The sequence below is a fragment of the Sitodiplosis mosellana genome, unplaced genomic scaffold (genome assembly GCF_009176505.1).
Source record: "Sitodiplosis mosellana isolate CC-2019 unplaced genomic scaffold, AAFC_SMos_1.0 Smas_scaffold_2, whole genome shotgun sequence".
Lineage (NCBI taxonomy): Eukaryota > Metazoa > Arthropoda > Insecta > Diptera > Cecidomyiidae > Sitodiplosis > Sitodiplosis mosellana.
This window is the reverse complement of record NW_022595245.1, coordinates 1,784,731-1,795,787: the sequence shown is the minus strand read 5'-3', so window position 1 is coordinate 1,795,787 and position 11,057 is coordinate 1,784,731. Positions and strand designations below refer to the sequence as shown.

Genomic DNA, 11,057 nt, shown 5'->3' with positions numbered 1-11,057 from the left:
AGAAAGAGACAGATTGAGCATAGATTTAACAACGTGATATTGCAACATGATTACAAGTACGTGCAATCCATCTCTAATGATATATTCCAGATGGACTTTTGGCATTATTTGGCCAAAGCCTGTGTCATCGTTACTGTTGCCGTTTGTTGTGGATATTGCGTCCGAGATACACGGCTGTGTGTTTCGTTTTGGTTTTTGTGTGTGCAAGGGACAAATATTCGCACATTCGTCGAAGTCTTATCGCAAAAATGCATTCATCTGCAGCACAACAGCGTTCAGTACACACCAGTGACCATCCATTTCGTTTCGACCAACAGCACGATGATACACATACACGAAACAACAAAATATTTATCGGCTAACTCTTCGTTGCCGCTAACGTTGTTACACATTTTTGTCATTGTCTGAAGTTGTGAGAGATTGTTGTGCTCGTTATACTCCACACTCGTCGACTAATCAAACTGAAACAATGCGAAGAATTAACTACTGTCAACATCCAACACGAACAACAAATTCATTTCAGCTTTCGGCTAGAGAATAAGTCACATGACGACGCATACCAATTGTGAATTGAGAATGAAGAAAATTTTCGGTTGTTAAGCAGAATTTTCGACGCTGCAGAGACAGACAGACAGAGAGTGAGAGAATGAGAAAAAATAGCAACGGAATTGCAAGGTCGCCGACTGGAAGGGAATGAAATGGGTTTTCATCTTAATGTTACGAAACCAATTTTCTTGCATTTTTCAACCTTAAGCTCTCTCATTGCTACATAATAATAAACGCGCCGTATACAGAGACGCTAAAATATTCTGAATGCCTGCACTTTGACAGTGAATTCGAATCATCTGTTCGGTATGAACGAATGGATGCAAAGCAATCGTTTAAAATTGTTTCCCAACGCAACGCTCAATCCCATCAGTCCGTTGGCGGTACAAAAAAACGATGCACAGTATGTGCTTTTTGTTTCTCTTCTCATCGTCTCTGTACGCGAACCTCACGCAAATCTCTAAACAATAACGAACAACATACCGATTACTGCATGGAATTTCAATGTCACTAAACACATTGTGTTTATTTTTGGTGACCGAGGCAAAAGTGTTTTTTCTGCTACAGCAGCATCACTGACCGTATCGCGTTTAACACGAGAGCATACACACACAAATAAAGTATTGAAGAGAAAAAACAATGAAATCACTTGATGGCCTGCGAATGTCATTCACTTTCTCACGTTCTAACCTACTTAGAATATCATGAGATGTGCCGAGACGCTTTTTGTCGACTCATCAACATCTTCGGACGGCGCAAAGCAATATCCTACTTGTGTGACAAAATGACGATGAAGAGAAAAGCCGCTTTTTTGCCTTTTGTTTTTCATTCCCTATACCGCTCACTCTGTCTCAGTTGCCCACTTTTGCCAACCAGCGATTGCATTTAAGTCGATGTGCACGAGAACAATCACGAATTGTGTGCAAGCATATAAAAGTAGCAAAACGGAGAAGAAGAAAAGTGCTCAGAATCTTTGGCCTGTTACAAACAATACGCGAGCGAGATGAGAAAGTAAAGAATGAAAGAAATGCTGCAACCTCTCAAATCAAGTGTGAATAAAAAAGATTCTGCTTTTTTTTATTCGTATTCGTCGCCGTCGTCGTCGACACTTTACGCCAAATACCTATTTTCTCTTTCGTTTCGCCGCGCATTTTACATTTTCACGTTCTTTAATACATTTAATGGCGTTGATTGTTAATTACAGGCAGTCGGTGTGAAAAATTCCCCGGGCACGAAAATGAACGCGGCGGCAGCGATGACGCCAAAAGAGAGAAAATGCGCACCGTTCCGTACGTGTGTAATCCATTAAACTCTGTTGAAATCGGATTGGAACTGGTTGCTGTTCGATCTCGTCGTCGATCATCTTTAATTTCAATCACCGTTTTTTTTTTTGCTCCATCCGCTTGCTCTCTTCTAGCCAAAGTGTGTGCGCGCCTGCTCTCGTTTCCCTTCATAAACTGATTTTCAATTTGATTCAATGAAATTTGACACAATCGCGAATACGCTTAAAACGAAAGAGTCATGAATGAGTTCTCAATCTATGTGAGAGTGCCGCTCTGACGGAGTGAGGCGACCGAACGAGTGAGTGAGCGAGTGAACGCGGAGCACACACTTTTCAATGAAAACTAACGAATAAAAATTTGTGCGCGCCCATTTCCACTTTCATTACATAATCACTCAATTTTCCGCCAGAATATAAACTCATCGCGTCAGCTGTATTCGCCGTTTTATAGCTGATTCGGCATGGCATTTGTTACACTCTTCTCTTCGATTTTTTTCCCATTTCGAGTCGATTTTTTCAATTCGTCGCCTTTGTCGTTGTTGGAGTGTTCACTGTGGGACTTTCATAATATGAAAAAACCGTTGATGCCGTTCAGAGTTTTTCGTTTCATTTTTGCTGCACGGCAAACGCTTGCGTTGGCGCTCTCTTTTGTGTATTTATTACAAAGCACAAAGTTATTTCCCTTTGTGATGGAAAATCGCTTTAATTCCCGGAAGAGAATGAAAATGCGCTCTCGCACCCCATCGTTCTGCCCCAACCGAATCCACCCACACCAGCCACAATATACCATTGGGTGAAAACGACACAGAAAGGTTTATTAATGAAAACAATTTAATGTATATACGCGAAGAATGTATCCGACCAAACAACACGATGAACAACGACTACGATGCGATGGTAACATACACGAAAGAAAAATGTATGATATATCAAGCGATATATATGCATGTATGAATGTGGCTGACGACAAAAGTTTTCAGCTTTTCAACTGGTGTGGTGGTGGTTGGTTAATATGACGTCATCGCTGCTGTTGCCACACATGCATGATAAATTATCGCAAGGAATTCCGGTAAAGGTGTTTCCATCTCCACCTTCTCCCCATCCAATTCCGAAAAAAGAACCGAATATGAGAGCTAACCAAGCCATTCGATATGAATGCAGTCGTGTAAAGAAAATCTTCTGCTTACATTCATAAATATATTTGCGTAGCTGAAGCACAAACGTCACATTGCATTACATTATGGGTTCGGTTGAATTATAAAGAGCGTCTATTGTGGAAATACGAATCGGGTGCTGTTTGTACATGTGCCCTCAAGTAAATGTATGTTCGGATCAGATGATGATGATGAAAAAGAAGCAGCAGCAGAAGAAAAAAGCCATCGCTCTGTAAACAAGTGAAATTAGATGTTATATGACGATAAACCTCAACTGAATACGGCTAGAGAGAGGGAGAAAGAGATAAAGAGCAACCTTACATGGCACGCGCACAATTCCAAGAAACCAAGGGCAAAATGACATTACATTAAAATAAATGCTTCTTTAAAATGAATCGATATGATAGTTGGTTACCATAAATTACGTATGTGAGCCACAGGACGCTGATAAACAACAAGTCAAGCAGTAACAACAACAAATGAAACCTGCAGCACGGAAACGCAAACATTAAAAATGAAAATGAATACAGAAAAAACTTTTTCCAAAACGATGTAGACGTGGAGAGGGGCCAAAGAGATGCAACCCAAAGCGAGCGAGCGAGCGAGAAAAAGAGAGAGAGAGAAAGAAAGAACGAACAAGTGAGAAAGAAAAAGATAAGGAAAAAGCGAGAGAAGCCAGAGAGCAAGAGTGAACCGAGTCTCTCTGAACCATGTATCACCCACAACACCTTAAACGATTCCATCTAATCGTTTCGTATACCTTCGCATACACATCTAAACACATGTGAATATAAATATATAGCTTTGCAGCCGCAGCAGCAATAACAACATCAACAACGAACGCACAGTCTTTGGCCAAAGACAACAATCAAACTGAGAAAGTTTGTGTGTATGTTTAATATTGCTGTTTTACTTTAAACTTAAGGTGAACTCAACATCACCCTGGCAGCAGAAGAAGCAGTAGCTCCTGTTCGTGTTCTACGGTACATATAGTTTGTGTTTATTCCACTTGCTAAGGATTCATTTTAAGCGCTTGTTATTCATATAAATAAAAAGCAATTCAACTAAATACCACGCAACGTTTAACTCTAGACCAACAGTTCTGTCTGAATACCTAAATCGAACGCAGCAGCCGCATTCAGGCGTTTGTTTATCTCTTGAAATTTGCACAATGTATCCGAACAAACAAAATTGGCATTTTGTTGTTTTTTCATGCAATCTTCAATGCAGCAAGAATGTGCTTCCAGAAATAATTTGAAGACCATTCTTGTCGGAATTCTCATTCGCCGCTTCAACAAGCAGGTGAATGCCGCCGACGATGTCTGTGTGCGAATATCGTCTGTATTTCGTGGAATTTCTATTCTTCACAGCATATAATTCCAATATTTTCGGTTTGATATATATGAGAAACACACGGAAAATGCATTTGAATCTATTGTTATTGTAAAGCCGCTTTACTGCAGACCATGTGCACACCGACATCTATTTTTGGACAAAGAGAAAAAGAATTGATAAATAAATGAAATTTCAGAAGATGCTTTCTGCTGCATCAAACCAATATTTTTAGACCGGATTTTTTCCCTATCTCTGTTTAGGCGAAATACGCCTCTCACATAGTCTCAAGTATCATAAGCTGCATTGTTCTTTGTTTGCTGGTAAAAAATAAAATGGTCTTGTGCATTGCCGACGATTATCACGCAAAGATCCGAAAATGGGGATAAAAAGGCAAAGTTTAAAGAGAGAATCAAGCGTAAAATTCGAAACAATGCTGCATTTCGTCGACAAGTGTATATATGCATGCAGTGTGCAACGTTTTAAACAATCGAACATTTTCCGAATTTCGAAGCATCCAAAAGTTGGAGCGTAGCGCAGCCGAACAACGGAGAAAATTGCAGGAAAACCCATTGAATACCGAACAGGAAAGAAAAAATGCCGGAATGCGTTTGAGAATATGATAATAGAAGCAAAATAGGACGAAAAAAAAAGTTATAATCATCCTCGTCTAATACCATTGATTTTACATGTAAAATAACACAAAGAAACGACAAAAGAGACCTCTCGTAGCGGCACAGTTGAAACTAACGAAACAAACACAATTGAACATGTCATTTTCATGTTCAGTGTTGGTTCTGTTGTTTGCCGTATTGCCGGAGAGAGATGTCTACAGCTTAGTCGCGTTGAATGACATTCAACACCCATGGTTACAATGGGATTTATGTGGAGCCAAAGTAGCCGGTGAAACGGATATGGTGTATTTACCTCGAGGCAGAGCCGGGGCGCAGTTGCAGAAAAAACGATCTGTTGCATACGGCTTTATGTGACAATTATGTGAGAAACTGAAAAGTTTAGCTTTGCATGATCAAACAAGCGAATGCCCCAGGCGACTTAATTTTTCTCGCTCACACTTGTACTTTATCTCCATCAAGTTGTTCATCGTCGTTCTTGTTGTTTTGTGTTCGGATGCAATGCTCTTTGAACATTGCAATTTGTTGCAGGTTTTTTTTCAACTCAAGCAACCTTCCGACAACGACGAAAAAAATTACTCAGTTGGGATAAAAATACTTTTTCCCCCAAACTCTTCTCTCTCTCTCATTTTTTCCAGATCTCTTTTTTCGGCTATTAGTGTGACATATGTGCTTATGTATTGCATACACATTACTAGCAAAGTGCTCTAAGTATTTTCGGCAAGCATTTGTTTTCCATCGGATAACAAGTGGCTGAATGTATTCGAAAAAAAAAACGTAGGGAAAATCAACAGCAACAACACACGAACGACGCAATTTATCTCACAGCCGAATTGAGGAGCTATTCGGTGGATGCGTCGAGAATTGCGAGTGCCCATTCAACTGCAAAATATTGACTTTGAATAATTCTCTAAAGTGCATTTTCCGGTTAAGTCGATTTACAAAGAACCGAAAAACACCCACTCTCTTACTCATCCTCACTTACACTCAGTGCTTTTTGTATTCATAAAATTGTGTATAAAATATTATCGAACTATGCTGCTAGCGCTTCAACCGCTACAAATTGTTCGGATTCTACTAAAAACATAGTATTTCAATCGCAAAGCAGCATCGTGTCTCGTACACGCACATCGATTTTCAAAAGCATTCCCAATGACGCCCCGATCCATTCGCCATTACTCCACCGTATATATGCACATGGCAAACGGGGAAATTTAAATTCCACATGGATTGTTATAAATGAAGCAATTTTTTATATCACTCTCTCTCTCTCTCTCTCTCTCTCTCTCTCTCTCTCTCTCTCTCTCTCTCTCTGTGTGTGTGTGTGTCCCTGTGTCTCGATCTCTGTATCTCTTTTTTTGTTACTCCTTTTTCGCACTGTCTTTTTGCGCATTCCGATATATACGTATTGAACGTTCTATCGAAAAGAAATTTATTAAATTTAAGAGATGCACTTGTGTTCCATTTCCATGCAGTTGGTTTTCATTCATTTTTCTTTCTCTTTTTTCGGTTACAGTATCGCAGAAGGATTCCCTGATCCACGAACATGTTTGCTACATCAAAAACTACAAATGCTGAACATTTGTATAAATCGACGGCGTATTCGTGAGGGAAATTTGTCACACGCGATGGCCAACAGCAATCAACGCAACATGGACTCACGTTCCGATGAATCCGATGATGAATTCTTCGATTGTGACGCTGCGAATGAGGACGATGGCAGCGAACCGGCAAAAGAGTATTTGCCATGGAACAAGCCGGAAGGTCGATTGTCAAAACTCAACGATATGAAATTAATCGATAGCGATGAATATTTATACGTTCCGATAACACAAGAGCCCGTACCAAAAACGGAAGATCAACTCGAAGACGATGCCGAAATTCTTTTGAAATTAGGTCCAGAAAGTGGTAAGACAATGTTGTGGCTGTGTGTATATCGACTATTTTTTTTTGTTTTCAAAGAGATTAAATGCATAGTCGAAGACAAACTAAAATATTCGTCGCTATTTCTTGATTAAAATTTTTAATCGCTCTTGGAATTCCCGTTGATGTTCCAACAGAGCTTCGAACACAAATAATGAGTGCATCACTATTATCGGATATGGAAAGTTTTAAGGCGGCTAATCCGAACGGAAAACTTGAAGATTTCATACGGTGGTACAGTCCACGTGACTGGATTGAAGACGATATCACCAAAACGGATGGTAAGTGGTGTTTTGCTTTCTGTGCACTGACAACTTGGAAAAATAAAAACACACAAACAGCTGAACACAAATCATTGACTTTCACACAGATTCGAGCAGTAGCGAAGACAACAACCAACCGCGTAAAGGCCGATTGAGCTCACGCATGCTTATACCCGGTAATACATGGCAAACGGTTTGGAATACTGCTAAACCAGTTCCTGCACGACGTCAGGTAATTTTTTTCAAATTTATGGTCAGAAATCGTTTTCATTTCTAACGCTTTTAGTGCCCATGAATTGATTTTTTTCCTTTTATTCCGCTTAATGATTTTTTTTGCCTTTATTATTGTTTTTTTTCTGCCATATTAGAGACGCTTATTCGACGATACACGTGAAGCGGAGAAAGTTTTGCATTTCCTTGAAACCAGAAATATCGGACAAATCGTTCAACTCACCATCGTCCCTCTGTATCATGCTTCCATTTTGCGTGTGAAGGTAAAAAAAATTTGAATTTTTATTTCCACCTGAAAAATTTCGTTGAATTTTTCTATGTTTCAAACGCTAGTTGGCTCTAACATTGACATTTTTTGTGATTCCATTACTTTCCAGGAGGAGAGTGCTAAATTTTCTTCAATTATTCCAAACTTTGAGCAATCAATGGAAAAATTGCTAACCATGTGTTGCCGTTTGTCACGAGAGGCTTGGGTCGTTCATACAACATCAGCTAAAGGTAAGTTGGTTTGAGTTCGAATATTCTGTGTGAAATGTTAAAACACTATAAATGTTCAAAGAAATGAAGAAATGAAGAAAATCGTCCAATAGAATCTTGAAAAGAAGAAATACCAAGATTAATCGAATGTTCACATAAAAAAAATTGTCTATTCATAGGAAACTCCAGGCAAAAATGGGAGAATATGCTAACGGAAATTACGAATATGGAATATATGGTGGTCAAATGCTATAGTGTCATCCGAAAATTGTATCCGAATGCTGAAAATTTGGGAGCTGATGTAAGTTTTAGCCATGGATTAGAAAAAAATTTGCACATATCCTAAATAAAAATGAAATTCAATTGTTTTCTCTGCAGGAAAACAATATCTTAAAGACTCTATTGAGTGGACACGAAGTTCAGCTGGATGAAGGCGCTTTTGGAATGCTGTCGCAGCAAATTCTACGTCTGTTCACTGAAGTGAAGCGTACACAAAGCGAACAAACTCAAGATCTGGACAATATTCCGATTGTAAGTTTGATCACAAGCTTTATCTGCAATTCTCCTATCCATACCCCATATTAATATGAAATTTGAATAAACTACATTTCTTTTTTCAAAAGACTCTGCCAGATCCAGTGGAAAAGGAATTCACGTTGCGTGTTTGTGGTCAGACTACTCATGCAATTGGCACTGGTGGTCCTCAATTTATGCGGTAAGTCTCACCTACATGCACAAAAATCATCATTCTCTTGCAGATTTCTTTAACTGGTCAATTGTTTTGAACGTATTTTCGCAGTGTGATCCTGAAACCAGAAGAATTCCGGGTTTGCGGCGCTTTTTCGCATGACATCAAATTCTTTTAATTCCATTCAACCATATTACGCACAACGAAATCAATATCAATACAATTCATAATATCAATTGCATTTAAAGAGATAAAATGAATAAAAAGCATTGAAATTTCATGGAAATCTCAGTCGTGGTTTTATTTTTTTTGTGATTTTCACTAAAGTACACACGGATGAAGAAGGCTGCGAATTAAAAACTATGGTATAGATTCTTTTCATCCGAATCATTTCAATGATGGCATGATTTTCATATCTTTCGGAAGCGAGCTTGGTTTCGTCTAATTAAACTGATGAATGCTTTGTAATGTATTTCCACTCTTAAAAGCTAATTAGAAGCAAGTAATTAAAATCAGTTTATGAATGTTTCAAATTCTTAATTAAAACGATTTCAACTATAACACTCAATTTGAATTTGGGCGTTGAACACCAAGCTAGCTTTGTCTAAATTTGTCCAAAATGTTTTTCCCTTTTATCTCAATTTTACTTGTTGAGATTTCTAACCACTCTATCGATTGTTTTGGTGTTCGTTTTCAACCAACAACAATCGACATCAAGGGAATATCCGATTGTCCACAAAGCGAAAAGAATCCGGTGCATTGGAGAGGAAACCTCACTAAAACGGGACTAAACAAATATAATGTAAATGGAGAGGTGACGATTAGGGAATTCATCGAAGGTCCATTAGAGGTAATACGTTGATCTCCGATTAAAACATTATGGACACTTGATACATAAATTCGCTTGAACCTTTCAGTTGAGAATTTTCGGCAGCCGATGTGATTTTGCCATGACGACGTGTGAGGATTTCAATACGTTTGTCATTCGTGACATTTGCAAAATACTTGAACAAAAGAACCAAATTTGGAGCGATCTAATGGCACATGTACAACCGAAAGCTAAATGTCCAATCAAAGCGGTGCCAATGAATATTGTAAATGCCACACTCGATTTATCCTTTTTATCTCATTTACCAATGAACAGCGGATATGCATGGGTACTTACTTTCAAAATATTCAAACCTATACCGAATATTCGGTATAAAAAGCAAATGATTTTCTGTTTGTTGACCGAATCAATTGCCACTAAATCAAGCAGTGTATCGACCAAGACAATTAAAACTAAGGAAAATGTGTAAAATAAAAATGTTTAAAATATGTAATAATAAATATGACCATCCATATGAATCCACTGTTCATTATTTTAAATCAATAATAAATATAAATATTTTGAGACGTGAAGTGATCAAGACGTACATAAAATTAGCTAGTTTCACTTTTGCGTATTTGGAAGTTTATCATTTGCTGCGTATTTTTAGCACTACATGAAATGTAGAGCTACTAATCTGCTCTTTTTTCCTAGATACTTTTTGAGTGTTGAAACAAATTATGGTGAATTTGAATTTTATGCTCATATTTTTTATTTATTTTAAAACAGTGGCAGTAACGACAAATAAGTGCATAATATCTCAAAGTGCCAATCAAATTTTTATTATCAAATGTTGTTTAAAAATTAAATTAATTTTTCGTATAATATTTTCTGAGTCTTGAACAGAATTAAAGTGATTTTAGATTCTATGCTCATATTATTTATTTAATTTAAGCCAAAGGCAGTATATTTCAAAAAAGAAATTAAACCAAGATCTTGTAATTCATTTTGCAAATAAATATATTACTTCAAAGTTACTTTGATGAAATACATTTCATGTAGTGCGCCAAAAAATAGTTTGTTGTGAAACAACAAAATAGATTAAGTAACTAAAAACTCATGTTTCTATGGAGCGAATGTTTTTTCTATGTTACGCTCCAGCGAATTTATTTCTGTATCGCTTCTTTACTCATTGCCTCGTATCTCCGTCGAAATCTAAACCATTTCATCAATCGGTCTGCGTCATTGATATGGTAAATTACCGAAAAGTCCCACAATTAAATCGACATCAAAACGAAATTAGTTTGATGATAAGATTTTTCATTTAATTATTTTCTAATGCTTTTGTGAACATTTACTTTTTGAACATTGAAAAAAATGGAAATTAATTTTTGTACGGAATTAAAACGGAACATATCAGATTTATTTATATCAATTTATTCACTGTACCATATAATGATGCCATCTGATGCTTAAACTGTTCGAAATCTATTCCAACATTTCCCACATTTGCAAAGTGTGCTATCACTTCGACAGACGAAACTTCATTTGTGCAAAATTCATTTATACCAAAAACGGAAGAAGCATCCGCACAAGATTATTCTAATTCTTGTATCCATTATCAAGTTCCTTGATAAAGTGAACGGTGGCCGTTCCCAAGCTCGTTCATTAACTGTGAATAACTTTTCAGAATGTCCACAGGATAGAGAGAATCCAATTCA

General features: G+C 37.5%; 1 protein-coding gene across 1 annotated transcript in view; it reads left to right on the top strand.

Annotated features, from left to right (window-relative positions):
• Positions 1–8,814, top strand: part of LOC129565417 (rab3 GTPase-activating protein catalytic subunit) — a 122,885-nt gene extending 114,071 nt beyond the window's left edge. Inside the window, exons 4-12 of the mRNA XM_055440317.1 lie at positions 6,463–6,854; positions 7,007–7,150; positions 7,240–7,364; positions 7,501–7,626; positions 7,741–7,861; positions 8,020–8,141; positions 8,219–8,371; positions 8,464–8,555; positions 8,640–8,814. Coding sequence (XP_055296292.1) covers positions 6,463–6,854; positions 7,007–7,150; positions 7,240–7,364; positions 7,501–7,626; positions 7,741–7,861; positions 8,020–8,141; positions 8,219–8,371; positions 8,464–8,555; positions 8,640–8,706 — 1,342 coding nt within the window. The 3' untranslated portion in view covers positions 8,707–8,814. The remainder of the gene's footprint in view (positions 1–6,462; positions 6,855–7,006; positions 7,151–7,239; positions 7,365–7,500; positions 7,627–7,740; positions 7,862–8,019; positions 8,142–8,218; positions 8,372–8,463; positions 8,556–8,639) is intronic.
• The last annotated feature ends 2,243 nt before the right edge of the window (positions 8,815–11,057 follow it).